We start from the raw sequence: 21,079 nt of genomic DNA on the forward strand, positions 1-21,079 counted from the left end.
ATATCAGTCGATCGCAAGTGAAAAAAAAAACATGATTTAATTTTCAAGAATAAAGTAGGGGAATTCTTGATTTTCGAGTTTATCTGGTTAATGCATATTCAAGTTTGAAATATTATTCTTTGAGTACCGATTGAAACAAAACATGATTGGATCTTATCATTCAAGAGCATGATCGAATCAGTCATGATACTACTTTGTATATCAATCACAGATCAACGTCAAACAATAAGAATTCTTGAAACTGTCATTAGAACAATTATTTATTGGACTGCTTTTCGAATTCTGTGTTGTAAAAATGTTCAATTTAATTCATTTGAAATCAGACTGGTTTCAAAATGTGCGATCGCAACACAGTGAAACAAAAAGATTTGTTGCTCAAAGCAGATCAAAAACGGTAAATCACAAAGAAAAAATAACTAAAAGCAGAAGTGGGCAAGGAGGAGGGGTTTTGGTTTCATCAAACTATTTTACGTTGAAAAAGATTTGAAAGCTTATTGAAAATCGTTCTTTGAACCAAAAAATGAATTTCACAATAAGAATAAGATCGCAAACACCCAAAATATGACAATCGCTTCATTTTCAATTAACAATGTGTCTGATGAAGTTTCGATTCTCATTTGAGGAAGAGAGTCGTCAGCCGTCTCTTCCTCCGCATTCACCTTCTCCATAGAATTACAGTTCCTGAAATCAGTGAATCTTCAAAAGAGAAGAAAAGTCAATGAATCTGTTTTTTCCGCTGTTTTATTTGAAAGAATCTTTATTTACAATAGCTGATGTGTTTGTTGATAATAATGAAACTCTTATGGTGGTTTTTTTTTGTTTAAAATCTAAATCGATTTTTTGTGGTGATAATTGAAACGAAGCCGAACAATTATTTTTTGCACAACTAAAACAAACAATTAACATTGGATTCAACAATGAGAGAAATGAAATTTTTTGTTTTTTTTTTGTTCCGTTTCGCTTCGTTTTTCTTTTAATAGTAACTATCACTATAATTATCAAGATTTGATATATATTACACAAAGAAACTTAATTCGTACATTTTATTGCAATGTGTTTGACTTTATTTCGCCAAATTGAACTAAGTTCAGAATAGAAAGAAAGAGATAAAGAGATAGAGAGAGAGAGAGAGAGAGAGAGAGAGAGAGAGAGAGAGAGAGAGAAAGTAATCTTTGAATATTTATGATGAATGTAATTGTGTGTGTATTTTTATTCATCCTTCATTGCTTATGACCCATGATATTAATTATAAATCGCATAATGACCGATATTTGTGTTCTATTTTAATTGTTCATTTTACTTTATAATGACAGCATTAAATCGCGTACATAGTAATTAAATTTAAAATAAATATTTCGTGTGTGATTGTTAATAATAAGCTTCTTTTATTGCTGCACTCGTTATTAATATTGCTGAGCCTATAAGGATAAATGTCACAAGTTTCAGAAAGCTTGGTCGGCCGGAAGATTCTGCAAAACGGAAAGTTGGAAAAAAATGAAAGAAATTTTATGAAAAACAATGTGTAAAAGTTGGAAGAAACCAAGAAAAAAATCAACAATTATTTTTTTAAAAAAAGGCTATTTATTAGCTATCCCCAAGACAAATTGATATGATTGTGTACGAAAAAAAAACGGCAATGAAAAATACGTTATCATTCATTTGAAAGCACACAAAAAATATGATTTTCGTGGTTCATTTTCGTTCCTAAAGCGAACACTACGTAATACATTTGAGTTGACTGCATAAATCGCTTTGCTAAGAGGACGAACGAGAACGAACCATTCTAACTGTGTGATGGTGTGTAAATGAATATTACATTGAATTGATGTGTACTGATTACAATCAAACAATGGCTTTACATCTTTTCCTCTCTCATTTCATTTCAAACAGTTTTTCGCTCCTTTTTCAATTTTTACACTCAAAAGCATCATATCCAAAAGGCAAAAATACATATAGAAACACAAAACCAAAAAAAAAAAAAAATCAAAACGATTTGATGTCGAAATATGGTATTTGTTTGCATTTTTAAAGCGTGATGTTAGACACTTACTTTTCTTTCGTGATGGTATAATACAAATTTGCTTTTCTAAATTTTTGGCTAAACCAAATGGACACACTTCACTTGCTAGTTCAATACCTTCAACATTTCGTGCGGTAGAACCCTCCACAGATCGACTCTTTGAATCGTCAACACTTTTCTTGCGAAAATTTGAACGTTTTTCAAATGAAGTAGTTACGGTAGCCTCGGTCCGTTTGTCATGTTGTTTCAGCAACGGTTTCTCTTGTTCGCTTTCATGATACTCTCCTTCGGCCGTATTTTCCGCTGCTAAATAGAATCGTTTCGGAAATGGAAGAGGAAAACAGTAAACGCAAAATATGGTGAAATTTTTGTAGCACATATGAATCAATGCAATAAAAACAGCACTGTTCCCATCGATGATACATTGTTGCATCGACTGATTGCATCAACTTATCACCAGTTTTAGATCATTTTTATGCGATTTTGAATAGATTTTGAAACACATGACCTGAAATTTTCGATCTTCCTACCAACTTGAGCGCTTTTTTTTATGACGGACAACTCATACATGGGGGGTCATTACAAATTTTTCGTTATTAAAGCAAGCGAATTCGGATAAAATAAACGTTTAGACGAAAAGAATGCCACTTTATTGGGCATTGGGTCTGTTCGCCCATCATTATTTTCATAGAAATTTTTTTCGTCAATTTCATAGGAACATCATTACGAATGTGGATAATTTTGCGTGGACAAAAAGAAATGCATGACTTTTCCACACTTTCTATCGAATATTAGTTCGAATAAAATGAAATCATTATGGAAGGAATCGCGTTGGTTTTTTTTCTTCAAGCATATTAAGATGATTGGTATTATTGTTGATGGGCCCAAATTGAAGTGGTGATTTAGTGCTGAGTTTATAGTCATTTGTGTGCAATTTAACAGCAACAATGAAAACAACACTTTGCTAACGTACAATCTTCGATGCATGGATCCATAAAATACACCAAACTGGATTTCCATTTACTTGGACGACGCACTGTTGGTGCGGTTGCGGCCGCTGCCGCTGCTAACGCCTCAGCATTTTCGACTGCAATTTTGGTTATGGTTGAACTATCTGACGAACTTGTACTGTGCCGATGTGCTGTGTGTAATATTAGAAGCATATTATTTTCATAAATCGTTGGTACAATAATGTCAATATCGTCAATAACATGTAATCAGATATGGGTAATTTACCTGCTTTGGCACTGTCCATGCTATCATGACAGTGATCAAAACAGTAGCATGGCTTTTGAAATTCGTCGCTGGACATTTCAATGGAACTCGATCCTAAAAATAAATTTACATTAGTATTTTTTGTAGTTAGAGATCAAATTTAATGGAGAAAGGGGGAGGATGTGTGAATCGTAAGCCATTTGGACTTTCACCACACGTTGATTGACGATTATGGCATTAAGCTTTGATCGAAATTCGTTTATTTTGGGTGTAGATGTCAAATAGCGTTCGATTTTAAGGACACATTTGTTGATCCTTACCATCATGAGACTTGTATGTTTCAAAACTGTCTGCGTATTCCATTAATGGGGTCGTTCCCGGGCAATGTGCTGTCAATTTCAAAACGAATTCATTTTAGAAACCCAGATGTAATCTCGTGTATGTTTTAAATTTTATCGACTTTAACTCACCGACTATTATTTCATTTCGTGGCGAAATTAGCTTATGAAAATGGCACGAATCTCTCCGCAACAGAATCGACGGTCGATGTTCACGGAAAAAGTATGGTTCACTCGGAATTGAGCCTACATTTAGGAAATTGAACAACAGATTGAATTATTATGATAATTAAGTATAACCGACTAGGGCATAAAATAGCATGCATTTACTCACAAGTGCGAAATTCTCTGCGTTTATTGTCGCCGGTTTTGGCTTGTGACGGCGGTGGTAGCGGCGATGCTTTCGCATTCTTGCCATCGATTAATTTCTTTTTCTCCTCTTCGATTTCAATACTGAATGCCTGTATACCAATGTCACGCGATGATCGTCTATCGCTTGCACTGGAATCGGTACTGGCACTGGGCAATGGTGTTGACGTTTCATTGGTAGGCGTTTTACAAGCGTGATCAGTGCTTACATCGCCAGGTGCTACACAATAATCCATTCAAAAATAACAACAGGAAAAACGAGATCAAACAACGGAAAACATATGTTAACATTTCGATAAACGTAAACAATGTCAATAGCCACATAAAGTACGTACTCATTGACACCCGACGACATAAGTCCTCAGATTGTTTTTCGATAGCATCTACTGGCGATCCAAATTCATCGGTGTGTAATAAAAATTCGTAATCGGAATTAGAAAAGTAGCGGCCATCATCTCGACTCGGACTGTACAAATTGCCTAGCTGTTTACAACGGCCCCGAATGTATGTGTGTCCTTCAGCCAATTCGCTAACATAACCATTACCTTGATCTCCGGAAAGCATAAGAACTCATTGGTTTTCTGGATCTCGGCATTCATCGAACATAGTGGTACTCTAAATTCAAATTGAAAAAACCAGAAAAACGAACGTTTAGTCCGATAACAATGATAATTCGGACAATCGAAATGTTATGTTGAGCAATTTTCAGGAAAGCATGTTTAGTTCTTTAACCAGACGTGGGCGCAGAGACATGCCATTGGAAGCATCGAACGTGTATATACTACCGTGCAAAAGTTTGGAACCACTAGGTATTTTTCATACAAATTGACCATTTTTGGTGGACTCATTAACATATTTCGGAAACACCTGCACTCTTGATATTTTGTGCATAGTTTCTACAACGTTTCAATAGTAAATCACAGAGGTTTCATCAAAAAATATTCATGAATTTAAAAAATATATCAATTTGAATTTGATCTGTTTTAATCTTCATAAAAATTTGATCATTTTTTACACAGTACAAATTCAAATTGCTATATTTTTGAAATTCATGAATATTTTTTGATGAAACCTTTATGATTTACTATTGAAAAGTTTTAGAAACTATGCACAAAATATCAAGAGTGCAGGTGTTTCCGAAATATGTTAATGAGTCCACCAAAAATGGTCAATTTGTATGAAGAATACCTAGTGGTTCCAAACTTTTGCACGGTAGTGTAGATCGATTCATTAACCCATAACTGATTGACGTAAATTAAACGATTGATTATTTGAATAGAATTTCTTTCTAGTGGCATTATTCTACCCACGTTTATATCAATTGCGGATCCAAATTCAAATTTCGAATAAGCTGAATCATTCACGATTGCTTATGTCTTTTTTTCGGTTTCTAAGAAAATGTGTTAAAATAAATTACAATTTGATTATGAAAACTCATAAAAAAATAACGATGAATATCGGATGCATACTCAAAATTACGACGACATCGTCGTAATGGGGGGTAAACCAAACTAAATCGATTGTACTTAATGTGTACTAAAACGTACCGCATTTCAAAAAAAGTGTACTTATCAAGATTTCGAGTAATTGGAGGGTCTAGATTTGAGCATTTTCAAAATTACGAGGTATACGGTAAAGTATGCAATTTGAACAAATCCACGGTCGAAATGGGATTAGTGTTATTGTACCAAATGTGTACTATAAATTAAAAATATAATTGATAGCAATATCGGTCTTATTTGGCGAGTTATCGCTCGAACCAAGATTTGGCTCAAAGTACAAATCCGTTTTACGATTTTTCTTAACGAAATGCGTACCAGACCGTGGCAACAGCTTTTGAATAAAAATTGGTGGATTGATATGAATTGTACTACTCTGGAAATGAACGAAACCAATCAGTATAACAGCTGTACCTTCCTGGTTTGGCAGATTGTGTAAGAAAACAAGAATTAGTTCGAGGTACATATATCTCTTACGGATTTTCGTAACAATAATTGTACCAACAATTTTGACTGCGTTGAAATTAAGTATGATGTATTGAAATTAAATGTACTCCTCTTAAAATGAAAAATACTAATTGTTCCGCGAATCGTACCTATCTCAAACTCATTTTCTTTAAGGTACAGATCCAAATTACGATTTTTCTGTGAACAGATGTGTACCACTTACAATAAATCGAAATTTGAAGTGTACTTGCACTGAAATCAATTGTGACCTCAAGAATTGATGATTCGCATGTTTTAAATCAAGTGTACCATACTTCTCACCACCTTAAATGCCTTTTCTTTAAGGTACAGATCCAAATTACGATTTTTCTGTAAACAGATGTGTACCACTTACATACTTCGAAATTTGAAGTGTACTTGCACTGAAATCAAATGTGAAATCAAATTTTTGAAACAATTTTTGAATAATGTTCTTTGGGATCAATATTGAAATTTTAAATATATTTTTCAATTTGAATTTCGTAAATTATCATTTCGAAATTCGAACCCATTTTCGAGAATTCATAGTTCGATCTAGAATTCATTTTCGGGAAAGTACAGATAAATCCCGTATATCATCCTCCACTTGTATTGTTTTTACATTGAAGGGCGTTGCACGCAACTTAACATTCATAATAAAAAGTTAATACGAGTGGAGACACCTTAAGAAAAATGACACAGATTGTTAGTGCTACGGTTAATCTGTACTTTTGCTTTTGATATTCGAAATTATTTCCAAAAATGCAATTTTTTTACTTGGAACTCCATTTCGAACAAATTTTCTTTCGAAAATCGTCATTTCGAAATTGCAACTCAGTTTCGAAAATAATCATTTGAAATTATACAGGACATATTAGCGGTAATAGTAAGCAGAAAAGGATTAGATTTAGTGTGTAGTCATTAGTCTAGATAGTGATAATGCTGCAGTTACGAATCCACTAAAAAAAATTTACATGTTTGTTTGTTAACAAATGTAAGGAGTTGAACTGAATTTCATTTACGCACCTTGACTGTTAGTTTTTTTCAACTCAAATCAAAAGAGAACATTCATCAAATATTCGAAAATTATTCGAAGTGAACGATCAATGGTAAAAAAGGAAGATTTACATTTTCGATGCAAAATGTGTTTTTCTGCATAAAATATTGCGAGTTGCTGGAACGTGTCAATGTTTTTCACAACTTTTCTGAAAACTGTGGTGCATGGCAGTCGGAAAATCGAAAAAATACGAATATCTACTGGATGTCTACACTCTAGCGTTTTTTTTTAAATATTTATAATTTTTGGACCAAATCGGACCCAACCTGGATTATCGGAAGAACACCGAAAGTCGCTGATGAAGAAATTGAACTATGCATTTATTTATATTGTAAGGGAGAATCACTCATTGCGTCCTTCTCTAAAAAAATAATTTTCGAATAATGTTTTTTGAGCCTAATATTGAAATTCTAAGTTATTTCGAAATTCGAATTTATTCGAATAGACTTGAAGTCTGATCAAATGTATAAAAATCCCCGAAGTAAAAAACTACACAGAGAAAACTGAGTTGATTTTTACGTAGAAAAATGTTTGAAAGTGCCAAATTCCAACACATGTTGAGTTTTTCGCAACAAATGTTTTTTCCATATTGATTCAAATATTTGTCAAATTAGACACCAGCTTCCTTAACCCTTTATCACATATCGGTTCCTAAAGTAACCAGATACGACAGACGCTATAGCTATGAAACCACTGAACATTTTTGCATTCTTGTTTGGAAACAAATGAAGGGACTAGCTTTCATTTGATACTTTACAGGCTACAAATGGTTGGCTGAATGGAAAGTTTTTTCTGTTCATGTACTGCTGTAAAAAAAATGCGAAATTATAGCAGAATTCCTCATTTTTCCTCCTCTTATCTTGTGGGTTTGTACATTCTTTTCAATTGTCAAACTAGGACTCGAAGGATCAAAACACATCAATTTAGCTTTCTGCATCATTAGTTTTATGAAATTTAATTTTTTCAAGCTTTTATTTGACACTTTTGACACTTTTCCGATTTTCTCGACAAATACGCAATTTTTCAAAAATCTAAGTATAAGATTTTTCTCTATTTATCGTGGCACAAAACATATATCAAAATGATTCAAAAACAAAAAATTGTGCATCAAAGGGTTAACCCTAACTCCGTGTATTGGGCATACAGTGCCCGAGGCAAACTTCAAATATAAATACAAGTACGAAAAAAAACAATCATAAATATACTAGGGGAAGGTGGGGGAGTTCGGAACACACATCGAAATAATTTAAAAGCATTCTAAAAAATTAACATTTTTCCAAATTCTAAAGTGGTACGACTTAGTAAATGTAAAGAACGTGTTGTTTCCAATTTACACTCGGTATTTTATGCACTTGATTCGCTCAAATTGGATACTTTTCGGAAGACTCATAATTACGCAATATTACCCATATTTATGAATGATTGTAACGGCCAATAAATGGAAAAAAAACACGCGATAGCCACTTCATTTCGGAATTTTAACGCTCGCTTTTGCTTGCTTGTGTGTGCATTTGGGGTTGTGAGTTTGTTGTACGGCACACTGGTGGTGTATCTTGTTTCATCAATTTCGCTTTCGACGTGAGCATGGCTGATATTGTATGGTCCTTTGTTGTTTTAAATAATGCTATTGATTGACCTAGAATATTTCGATAATTCTATTTTTATCTGTGCTTTTCGAGCAGATGTGAAAATGTCATGCGAGTTGTGAATGCGATGAAATAGTCAGAAGGTGTTGCGCTCATATCTGATATTTTCATCCCTTTTCAATGAATAAAATACGAAACGGCCCACATGGCCGTCGTCGCCGCCATCGCTGCCGCCGTACAAATAATCCGTTACCCATTTCATGTAGTTTTGTTCCGCATAATAACAAACAGATACACACACACTCTATCTCTCTCTCTCTCTCTCTCTCTCTCTCTCTCTCTCTCTCTCTCTCTCTTTCCCACCTGCTTCTCGTTACAGGGCACATACATTTGATTGGCGTGAATAACAAAAATAAATGACAACGACGACAACAACAGTAACAATAAAATTAATAAACCGATCAAAAGTCGCTCAAGAATACCGTTGCATTTCAAATGATCCAGCCGAATGCAATATTGAAATGGTTTTATTTTCTGTGCTCAAGTAGCCTCGTCACCATCGACCATTATTAACGACAAAAATGCCACGGAATGCAAGCATAACTCCTTATCCCTTTAATTTTGCAATGACATCGAAGCACCAAGCATAAATAAATGTCCGTTCTTGTCATTACACTAGTCGAACGCACGAAGCACACAGCAAAACCTTAAATACAACAAACACATTTTCGTTAGACCAGAGACACGGTTTGCCACTACGTTTATTTCTATACTTCTTCTTCTTCCTGCTCGTCATGAACATGAGCAATACAAATGTGTGCACACAACAATGAAAATACCGCATGCCATTCATGCTTTCATGTCAATTGGGTTACAATGGTCTTCCCGTTTTTTACCATTTTTTCCCTGAATATTTATTTACATGTTTTAGTTTATTGATATAATGATAACAAAAAAAAAATACATTTTATTTGTTAATAAAATATTTACGAAAAAGTGGCGTGTGTACATCGACGATAACAAGCGTTTCTAATTTGTACGTGTTTAACGACACAAAATTGAATGGTGTCTTGTAAAAACAATTGAAAATAACCGAAAATAATTCATCTGAACTAATTCCATTTTTTTTGGAACTCTTGGCTAAAAAGCCCTTGTTCATGGGGAGGGTGGGTCATGCAAAACATTTTTTTTTTGCCTGAGTTGACTGGAATTGTTACTGTATCCATTTAAATCGACATTTCAATTACAAGCATCTAAAATGAATAAACGAAATGAACCATTCGAAGTGGTGAAATTTATCAATCGGATTCCATTTCATTCAATGCAATTTAATATTCCGGACCCACATATCACATGCCAAAAAAAATGAGTCAATTGACGGGTAATACTGAGAATATTTCTAATGCACAATTCGATTGTTAAAAGTTCTCCGGATGTTTGTGTGAAGTGATTTCTTCAGTTCATACTTTCCACTTCAGCCTAAAGCTAAGTAAACAGTTCCTCGTGAAATGAAAAAATTTCTCCGGTGAAATTGTCACAGGTGATATTTGTATGATGTTTTTTATTTTTGAATTGCAAGCATAATGATTTTTGATGTATAAAACAGTTAACTCCCTCCAATATCAACACAACACAGGAACAAATTTGAATTTTGAATTCATTCTTTAATGTATTTTGATCTTTCTTATTTTTTAATGGCCGTGAAAAAAATTCGCGTACATTTTGTACGCGAAATATTTTTCACGACTGTGAAAAAAATTTGTTCAGACAAAACACATAGAAGAATGAACTCAAAAACAAACTTTGTTCATGTGTCGTGTTGACATTGGAATGAGTTAGCTGTTTTATACATCAAAAATCATTATGCTTGCAATTCAAAAATAAAAAACGCCATACGAATATCACCTGTGAAAATTTCACCGGAGAAATTTTTTCATTTCACGAGGAACTGTGTACTTAGCTTAAGGCACAAAGAAAAAACAAATTCAAGCAAAATAGAGCATGTCACTTCATTTTACCAAACTACAACTTCTCTCGACAATTTGGGTTAATCAACCAATTATAAATTCATGTGAATTTTACGTTTTGTGCCGATTATTCGGCTCTTCAGTTCGTCACTTTTGTTTGTGCCCTAACACATTTCACATCGAAAATCGCCGTTGGTATTCTTCTACATGAATTACAAACAATGTTGGAACACGGCAAATTTGAATACTCATGCAGCGATCCGAATACAATTAGGAATCAAATGCAGAAAATACCTGTTGTAATTTTGCAAAGCAGCCGTTTGAATATAATTGAATGGCTTAAAGAAGGATACAAATGTCAATGCGATACAAAGTCATTTTTAGATGATTTTTTTTTTCATTTTTAAACTTTGTTGGTATGTGTGCTGTGTGGCATTTAGAATCCATGCAGTTGAAATGTCATACATAGGAAATTCGTACATTTTCATTCATTGTTAAATTGAGTTGGTTACTGGTTTGAAAAATGACTACATTTGGCTAGTTTGCAAACTCAATTTTCCAATTTCACAACCATGATGAATAATTTGCACTTAAAACTGGATGAAACAACCAAAAATGTTATTTATATGCTCACTCTCCCTTTCTCTCCCTCTCTTGGATGTTCATTCGAAGTTACTTTTCTACTCTTACACTTGATGTGCGCTTATTGAAAAATTTAAGCTACGATTCATCATTGATCATTTTGAAACTGAACAGTACACGTACCGAATGGAGTGAAACAGTACACGTACTGAAGAGTACACGTACTGGATGGAAAAGTTTGAAAATTTCGTTTCAGTGTGAATGAATATGGGCAAACTAAACGTTATCGATTATTTTGAAAGAGAAAAACAAAACAAAACTAGAAAAACAGGAATCAAATAGAATGACCACGATTATTCTCTTCCTGGATTGCAACGTAGTTTATGTTAACGACTTTCAACTAGGTCTGTTATTTTCCAAGTTTTATCATTTACTGAATTCGTTCAAGAGGGAAGCTCCGGTGTTGTTTTGTTCCATCGAAAGAACAAAAAAAAAAAACAAAAACAATAACAACGAAATAGAGAGAAACAAAATAGTGCAGCACTTACTGTAATTAATTTACTTCATTTTAATGCATTAATTCGGTCTTTTTTGTTTTATCTTGCGTTCACACACACACACACAAAGGATCGAATAAATATTCGCGTTGTGTTTTTTTCCGCTTCTTTTGGATTTAATGCGTTTTGCGTTTGCAAACACGTACACACACTTTAAATTTCAACATATCGTCCATCACACACTGTGTCTCTTTTTTTTATATATATTTATTATTTTAATGTATTTGCGCACGAATATGTGTATGTTATGCCGTAATATACGAGTGAAATGAACTAACGGAAACACAGCAACGACCGCAACATTGTAAAAGAAAATAACCACTTCGAGAAATATGGATATCAACAATGATAATCATAAACATAGGGCACAATATTCATGTTGAGCAAGCACACCACATATATTTTCTATGATATTTTTTTTCTCTTTCCAATTAATAACTTTTCATTCACACAAGCAATAGTCCGAATCGAACGAGCCGAACATTTGATTTTGTATGTTTGTTTGTTTTCTCATTCGCTCGCTCGCCCGCTCGCTTGCTCCCTCCCGTTTACCTGTATGATAAGTGTGCATGTACCTGAGAGAATATTTGTCGAAGCTCGAAGATTATATTCTCGTTGATTTTCATTCTCTTCTCCGCTTTTTCTATTATTACTGTTGTTTTTGTTGTTGTTGTTGTAATTCGTATCGTTCTTGTGATAGCCCTCACCACGACCGACATTCAAAAGCGCGGATACAAACGGCGACAATAGCCAAACCAATTCAACCCCAAATGACACATAGAGAAAGGGAGAGAAAGACAGACAGAGAGAGAGAGAGTAAGCGATACAAAGAAACGGCGGTACAAAGAGAGAAACAAAAAGCGCTCGTATTTTATGTGCGATGGATAATTGTTACAGTTTATTCTCCCGTGCACATATTGTGTAACGATTTTTTTTATGGTATTGAATATATGTTTGTGTATATGTTAGGCGCAACATACGAATATTGATTAGCCGACTCTCATTTTCCAGCCTTTTTATCGTTAAACGGTTATAAGCACAACTGCATTCAACCACAAACTAAACCGAATCGCAAGCCGTGTTTAGATCGCTCCAAAGAACAAAACGTTGCAATGCAAAAACAAATTAACAGAAACAACAACAAAAACAAAATTTCCATCAATTTGAATGTAATGATTTTTCTTATTCACTTGTTCAGACATTTTGAAAAGCATTTAACACGTATCGTTCGACTGGTATGGCTGCCGAAAACTGGTCGGGAAATCGCTCTTATGTGCTAAATATAAATTATTCTTGTTGTTTTTTCCCATTCGTTCTTTTTTCTATTTTTCGGATTTGGATTAGATTTGTGAATCACCTTACGTTTAACCGCCAAAAAAAACAATGTCCAGACTAAATTTGAACAACCCCACACTCACACGGTTTTGGAAAACTGTCGCCGACAAACGATTGTTCGATATTCTAAATGCAAAAAACGTTAATTCAACGAGACTTTTTGCCTCGACCACACATACACCGTCAAAACACTAATGAAGTGATAAGATTTTGTTTTCTACTTGACTTGGGCTTTTTGGAATGTTCTGTCAAAGCTGAAATTCACACGTTTGTTGCCTCCGCCACCACGTTTGATTGATAGATATGATACACTTCATGTGGCCAAATAAATTACCACGACGACACTGGAACAATGCTAACATGCAAATGTGTGTCGGCGCAATAGTTTAATAGTTTTGTTATTTTCGATATGTATGAAGAGAGTGTGTGTGAGAAAAAGCGAGAGAGAGAGAGTGAATGAGAGAGAGAGAGAGAGAGAGAATAGCAGGTTATGTATGTACTCACCCATACTCGCATATGATGTGTGTTGGTGTGATTGTTCACATATGAACGCGTTACAGCGACCTGAAGAAGTGAACAAGTGAATAGCGGTGAAATGTCCAATTTGGGCCAACCAAAAAAAGCGAAGTGAGCAATATCCGTATATGTATGTTGTATGCAACGCGCGCGATTTTCTTTCACATATTTCAATTCCAACCTTAATGTCTTAGTTCAGCTGGAGTGTGCAAAATACACGTAAAATTTCCTGAGCACAGAACAAAAAAAAAACTAATTTTCACACCTTCAACACTGAACTTTTATTTCTTTTTTTTACTGGACCGAACAAATTCAATGGTTTTATGTGAAAATTCAAAATAAACCTTTAATTTGGATGATTAATGTTCATTGGACACAATATTACTAACAGTACTCTGATAATTATTCACATGAAGGGACAAATGCAATTGCACACACCGGGAACACACTCAAATTTACTGCTCAAATAGTAGAAAATCATTGAAATCGAACGTAATATTGACCAATGAATGGAGCAACTGACAGTGAAGAAAATGACATGAAATACGGCAAAAACAGTGGTAACGCTAATCGACACAATGACAATAGATTACAAATGCGACAAATGCACTTTACAATTTGTAAAAAATGGATTTTTGTTTTCGAATTTGAGTTGTGTCGAGTGATTTAATTATTTATGTGTCGATGACTCAATTCCGTTTTTCGACATAACATTCAACATTTAACATTAGAAAATCAATCGATGTATCGGATGATAAGTGAACAAATACACATCGACTTAATTTGATGGTAAGCACTCAACCGATGGATATATTTTGAGTTCCGTATCGATTGCGTTGATCATAGTTAACGTTTATTTTCACCTTCTTTTTTTTTAGATACAAGTATATAATTCTGACTCAGTATTTTTCGAGGTTTTCTTCAGTTAGCCCAATTTTTTTTCTAATCAAATGTCTAGCCCGACTGTACAATACTTTGTGATTGTTACAAGGACTAAATAGTTCTTACTCAATCGATGAATTGAGGAATTAAAAATGAAGAAATGCCGTGTATTTTTTTTCCCACGAAAACAAACACGTTAAAATATGTATTAAGGTCTTTCGGATTTTGGCGCCTCGGAAAACAAAGGCCACTACATTCTGCATGACAGACGTGCTAAACGAAATTATGTATTCATAACGTTTTTCCATGCCAAAATGATAAAAATCAACAAAACGAAAAATTGTTGTGAATCGGATAGAGTTTACACCAGTTCGAAAAGGTTTTTTAATCACAATGCCGTGCGATATACCTTCGTTCTTATGCTTCATTCCATAAACAGTCACAATTCCAACGTGGTGGAATTTTCAACGGGATTTTTTCAAGTTTTTTTTTTACACGACTCTCAAATATTTGATGTTTTGAACTGTATCCATATGTAATGGAATGGTAAAGGTGTTGACTTTGTTTGTGTAATCTGATAAAATTTAACGAGTGGCAACGCTTTGTCATACAAAATGTTGGACATATTTTTAACGGGTGTCACAGAAGAAATGAACCCTTTCGTATTCTTTTGACCTGTGAATTTGGTTGAGCGAATTCTTCTTCAATTTTTTTTGTCAATCCGCTTCAACTCATCTAATATTAAATTCCATTTAATTTTCATATAACAATCAAATCTCTTAAAATAACGATTTATCTGGAAGTAAATTGAGAATCCCGATGAATTTATGACAGTTTTTTGTAATTGCTATGACGATTTATGAAAATTTAACTTGTCAATCGATATTCAATTGAAAAGTAGCAAAGTTACATTTAATATTTGCATCGATGGATTTGCTCGATTGTTTATAAAATCTATATTTATCCGCTCTCAGATCAATCGAACGATATATAATTATGGAAATCTCTAAACACCCTATATTCCCATATGTACGTAATCGTAATGGAGCGTGTTGTTACCCAGAAACTATGTTCCATTTCGACATCGTTGATAATAATTGCAAGACGAATGACAAATCAATTCCAACGTATGCTGTATTCAAAATTCATGTGTTGTACGTCATTTGAGGCGGAATGTTGTGTCCATTCATCGTTCTATTGACCATATAATATGTAGTGGGGAAGAAACAAAAAAATGTCAGACACGCATGTAATTTGAGAGGTGTGTGGAAAAAAAAACGTTCCTAGAAACAAAGCCGATAAAAATGGTTATACCAACGATGGTAACGCAATATATATCGTTATAATATTAATTTGATTTGAAAGTGCTCGGTATAATAATCAATGATTGATAAAAAAAAAACGTTATCCAATGATATTGATCGAATAAAATTGACGTAATATCCGAAAAATGCTCTATGTGACGTAGACGCTAATCGAATTCGAATGAATATTATACAGCTTACTTTCCAAATGAATGGATGGTAACATTGGATTCGATTTATTTTTTGATGATTTCAAACATATAGATTAAAAACGGTTGCGTCTAAATGTTTTAAATGTGTTTGTATTTTCAACCGAATCATCAATTTGAAATGTGGCGCTGCAGCATAAAACACCGCACCGCATTGTCAATAGCCAACTTCAGTGTGATTGACAATTTTGCGGTAGTTTATACGAATGTACGTGCTGAAGCGCATCATATCATTCGTATATACATACAAACACACCGTTTGTTGTACGTCTTTGTTTTTGTTTTTTCTCCTTCTCCTCCTCCGTCGTTTTCTGCTTCTTCTTTTTTCTTTTTGGTCTTTCATTTCGCTTCTGGTTGTGTGTTGTTGTTGTTGTTGTTGCTTTTTTGTACTTGTTTGTCTAGAGTTGAAAGCCTTTTATTCAATCGCACAGCTTAGTAGGTTGTGTGTATTATTTCAGTAAATTATTTTCGTGTGAAGAGCGAGAGAAAATATAGTATATATGTATATATTGTGAATCCATCTTATTTATTTTTTCTGGGTTTTTTGTCATCAGCTGAACACAAAACGGTACAAAAATTTTGGCAATTTCGCTTGTAACAATTTTTCGTCTTCTTGAAAATCAAATTGTACGTGATTTTTTTTTTCTTCTCGAGTGTCAATGATTCGATTGTTTTATACTTTTGTTAGTCGATATCATTTGATGCGAATCCAATTTTTAACTCTTTCTATCATTTTGCAGATTGTGAGAAAAAAAAAATTTGATTGACAAGCAAAAATTGATTGAACAAAAAAGAACAAATACAAAAACAAGACAAGACAAGACAAACAACCAAAACTAACGCGACAAATAAAGTCAAAGTAAGCGACAAATAAAGAAATAATAAGTTCAAGTGAAGCCGACGTTATTGTAAGCAGCAGATAACATAGCACGGTAAGCAGTTTTATTTAGAAGTTTCAAGAATTCAAAACAACTCCATTAATTAGTTTGATAATTTGCTCGCATAAGATATATCTCCAGCTGTCTATTGACGCATTCATATCGATAATATTATGAAATGAATGACCAAATTTACCTTTTGTCAATGGCACAGTAGCTTGTTCACTTTTCTACGTACAAAATGTTCAATTTTATTTTTCTTTCTACTTTTCGACTCTACGTATCATGGACAGCACGAAACAAGAGACGAACAAAAAAAAATACGAAGAATTTTCGTTGCTCTAGTGTGATTTTTTTGCACATCAGCAAAGCTCGTCGACGGTCCCATTTTAATTTTGTTATTTGTTTGCACTGACAACTGTGATGGTTATATAAATGAAACTTTAATTGTGTGCGAAACAGAAAAAAAATATATATCAAGCAGTCTCGTCGAACAGGGACTCATTTCTGTTTTTGTTTTGTTTTGATTGTTTTTTTCTCTCTCTTCTTCTTCTTCACTACTTTATTTTCTGCTGTACAGTCGCGCTACGTCTTCAACACAGTTTCTTTCGCATGGTGGTGACCTTGTTGATCATTTTAGTGTTCGACGCATACGCAATACTTAACATATGAAAGCATATTCTGAAAACCAGAGTGTATTGAACATTTAGCTTTTTTTTTTTCTTGTTTCACTTTACGATACATTGAACTCCAAACGATAGTGATTTGCATGATTCAGTGTCATCACAACCGATTGGATATGCAATTTGTTTGATTTAGATCAAGAGACACGTAAAAAATGAGTGGTTTGTTTGAATGAAACAAGTAGAGAGAAGAAAATAAAGCGAACCCATCGATGCGCAGTAGATTATTTTTGTGTTGTCACATAGAGGCATAATAGTTCAGAATCACATCCGCATCAACTCCAGTATCAAACGGCAATTGAAGTCGTTTTATTTGTTCAAGACAATCGTATTTAAATTACGCAGACATAACAAAAACACACAAATGCAACGCAAACCAAGGGAAAAAAATATATGGCAAAATCAAATAAATGAAGCCATTGCAACGGTTTACCGCTGATCAATGCATTCACAATAAATGATGGCCGTTCGGAAGTTTATGCAAACGATGGGAAACTGCATTAAAATGCAACGACATTGATTGCACATGCACAAAAAATTTGACTAAACGTATGTTTTCAATATTCGCTGAGTTTCAGTTACACATTTTACAAAGACCAATGCACACATTCATTGATTGGGTGAAACACGAGACACGGCCTAAAACGGTAATTTAATAAGTCATTCGCCTCGTTACAGCAGATAAAACAAACCATTTTTCATAAATCGTTTCCAGCTGCGGAATATTCAAATAAATATTGCTGATATTAATGTATAAAAATAGTATAAGACGATCGTTTTCATTGGAAACATTTCTTTTTTCATTTGTTTGGTTACAGCAACAGTAGCAGAAAAAAGATGAAATTACCGTTTGTATTTTCCGTCAGTGGAGGTGGCAATAGCTATCACGAGGCGTCGTTCGATCAGGACGATTTCGACACAGAGAACCAAGATGACATCGGCAGTGAGAATGCTGAAACGAGCTTTGAGGAATACCTTTGGATGGAAAATGAGGAGGAATTCGATAAGACCGAATTGCAGCGTCTTGAAGAAGAAGCACTGATGAGAGAATGCATGGAAAATATGCAAGAGGATGGATACGATAATGACGAAATGGTTGACAGTGACAACGGTCTTTGGCCATCACAAAGCGAGTAAGTTTAAACTTAATTTGAATTTTTGAAGAAAACAAAATTATTACAATGCAACTTAAATGCCTTCCATCAATTGCTCTCTTCTTTTCCATTAGGACGATGAATATTCAGTACAGTGATCATGAACTATCGAAATTTGAAGTAACACCACATGATATTGAAAATTCAACATTGAATCCGTTAGCTCAAGAGTTTTTCCCATCGTCGGGCAGGCTTAAGTGAAGTCAATCGATCTTAAGCTGACACGTTCATTTTATAAAATTTGATTCGTTCCATTTAATGAGAAAGAGCTCAATTCAAACGATTTGCAATACGTATAACGAGATATACAGAAGTAACGACGTAACATCCCAAAACTAAAAGTAAAATAAACAAACAACAACAACAAAAAAACACAAAACAAAAAACTTCGAAAAGGGACAAAAAACACACAAATCTCCGTTAGCCCACAGAAAAAAAAACATAGATAGAAGAAATCATGAGAACAGAAAAAAAATTACAAATAGTATAATCGAATCAAAAGAAGAAAAAAAATGAGCAAATTCTAACTAACTGTCAAATTATTCTCAAATTATGCGTCAATCAAATAATTTCATTTTGCTTCGATTTTGGAGCATTTACCAAAAAAAAAAAACTGTGTTGGATACATTTTTAATTTTGTAAATTTTTCGATTTATGAACGTTTCATATTGAGTTTAGAAGTGTGTATGAAGAAAAAATTTGCGTTGTTTTGTTATGCACGAAATGATGATGAGAATAATTACGCATTTTACGCGTCCAATTCAGATAATCACAATTCGAACAAAACAAAACCAAAAAAAAAAAAAATCTGCATCAAAGAACAATTTGCCAGCTAATTTCTATTTTTTTTTAGTTTTGATGATTTCTTTCTCAAATGAATGTAATTTCATAAAACACAAAAAAAACTAATTAAAAAAAACATCGAATTTAGCCAAATAAGTGGTAATTATTAGAGAAGAGCTAACCAAAAAAAAGGAAAAAAAACTAGCGAAAAATGATGAAAAAAAACTGCTGAGTCTATTAAAAAACCGGTTAAAAATCCAGTTTGATTTTTTTGTTTGGGAAAAATTCAAATGTGCGATCATTGCCCAACTAGTAATTCATTTCCAATTACAAATTCAATTCTCTTTTTTTTTTTAAATAATAGTGTAACCATGATGTGATACATATTAATATAGGTGAAATAAATTTTTCTGTGCCCCTCGTTCCGACAATGTCGGTTAATTACTAATTCAATACGATCCCCGGGGACTTTTCGACACTTAGATCGCACACATACAGCGAATTTGACATGTACGATATGCAAACTAAGGTTAATTTATTAAAAAAAAATTTACACGTTTTTCACACAAAGATAACACTTCCAAAATTCATGATTTTTTTTTTGTATTAGAGGCAAGACATTTTAGAATTCACCGATGAATATGTTTAAGTATTTAACGTATAGTGAATGCCATTTGGTGAGACAAAAAAGAAAGAAAAATTTAACGAAAACTATCGATGAAATTGTCAACATATATAGACTTTTGCGTATAGCATTTTTGATTCAGTCAAAATGGAATGAAAATGATTTACAAAGATTTTGAAATTGTATTGTTTCTTGTCAAAAAAGAAAGAGAAAACCAAACAAATTAGGATATGTTTTTGGTGGAAAATTCTATTCGATTCTCCTTAATCGGACAGATGAACAGCCTATTTTATGTATAAAATTGGTTACAGACTTCTTCTTTTTTTTAGATATTTGCATACTGTGAGAAAATGGTGAAACCGAATGAATCTGTTGATGAGATTTCTATAAATTTTATTATCCCTATTGTTGTATCACAATGCAAGTTAGGTGACGAAAAATAACAAATGCCTGTAACGTTTCGACTTTTCATTATTGTTGATTGGAGAACCGAAATGGTAACGTAAGATATAAAAGAAAAAAAAAACGAATAGAACAGCAACAAAAAAAAAATCTACATGATATTTGTGATAAAAAAATTTACATGAAAATAATAAAAAAAAATTATAAGAAATATTTAATTAAAATTGGTTGTCATTTTTTATTCAATTATTCTTCCTGTTTCGACTGTTTTTACCAGAACTCAAAATACCGACCTTTGTCTCAAAACACCAATTTACTTCTGGTTTGGAAAATATCCGAGTAAATTTTTGGATTAGGAATCACTTCATTTTGCAATAAGAGAAAGGTAAGCAAATGTATATGAATATCAAACTGAAAACGACCATATCCACAGCAATTGAAGTGAAATTTGGCAAATGGGCGTTCACAGATCTAACATCACTTTAACGTTTACACAACAACACGACCGAGAAATGTCGTGAATATCAATGTAACTTGCTATTTAGATGAACGCATTGACTTGACGTAAATGGAATTATTTATTTTCGGGGTGACATTGACATTCAATCCATTTCAGTGATCACATCTGTTTTATATTCTAGAAATATAAGACA

General features: G+C 33.4%; 2 protein-coding genes across 10 annotated transcripts; one reads left to right on the forward strand and one right to left on the reverse strand.

Annotated features, from left to right (window-relative positions):
* Positions 1–725: 725 nt before the first annotated feature.
* Positions 726–17,296, reverse strand: LOC129578306 (uncharacterized). 6 transcript variants are annotated; one of them, XM_055466643.1, is made up of 10 exons: positions 16,976–17,296; positions 13,495–13,735; positions 4,278–4,557; positions 3,908–4,162; positions 3,706–3,819; positions 3,556–3,624; positions 3,257–3,349; positions 2,994–3,161; positions 2,051–2,323; positions 726–1,469 (listed from the first exon to the last, which is right to left on the reverse strand). In XM_055466643.1, exons 3-10 carry the CDS (start codon positions 4,504–4,506, stop codon positions 1,369–1,371), a joined length of 1,302 nt encoding a protein of 433 aa, XP_055322618.1. In that variant the 5' UTR covers positions 4,507–4,557; positions 13,495–13,735; positions 16,976–17,296; the 3' UTR covers positions 726–1,368. The 6 variants fall into 6 exon arrangements, with proteins under 6 accessions (XP_055322618.1, XP_055322613.1, XP_055322614.1 ...); XM_055466638.1 differs by having other exon boundaries at positions 2,051–2,326; positions 16,976–17,291; XM_055466639.1 differs by lacking the exon at positions 13,495–13,735 and having other exon boundaries at positions 2,051–2,326; positions 16,976–17,290.
* On the forward strand, positions 16,267–20,194 carry LOC129578308 (polyadenylate-binding protein-interacting protein 2). Of its 4 annotated transcripts, none has more exons than XM_055466647.1 (4): positions 16,267–16,528; positions 16,642–16,833; positions 18,281–18,595; positions 18,691–20,194. In XM_055466647.1, the coding sequence occupies exons 3-4, from the start codon at positions 18,300–18,302 to the stop codon at positions 18,815–18,817; spliced, it is 423 nt and encodes a 140-aa protein (XP_055322622.1). In that variant the 5' UTR covers positions 16,267–16,528; positions 16,642–16,833; positions 18,281–18,299; the 3' UTR covers positions 18,818–20,194. The 4 variants fall into 4 exon arrangements, with proteins under 4 accessions (XP_055322622.1, XP_055322623.1, XP_055322621.1 ...); XM_055466648.1 differs by having other exon boundaries at positions 16,267–16,469; XM_055466646.1 differs by having other exon boundaries at positions 16,267–16,833.
* Positions 20,195–21,079: the final 885 nt, after the last annotated feature.

The sequence above is a fragment of the Sitodiplosis mosellana genome, unplaced genomic scaffold (genome assembly GCF_009176505.1).
Source record: "Sitodiplosis mosellana isolate CC-2019 unplaced genomic scaffold, AAFC_SMos_1.0 Smas_scaffold_6226, whole genome shotgun sequence".
Lineage (NCBI taxonomy): Eukaryota > Metazoa > Arthropoda > Insecta > Diptera > Cecidomyiidae > Sitodiplosis > Sitodiplosis mosellana.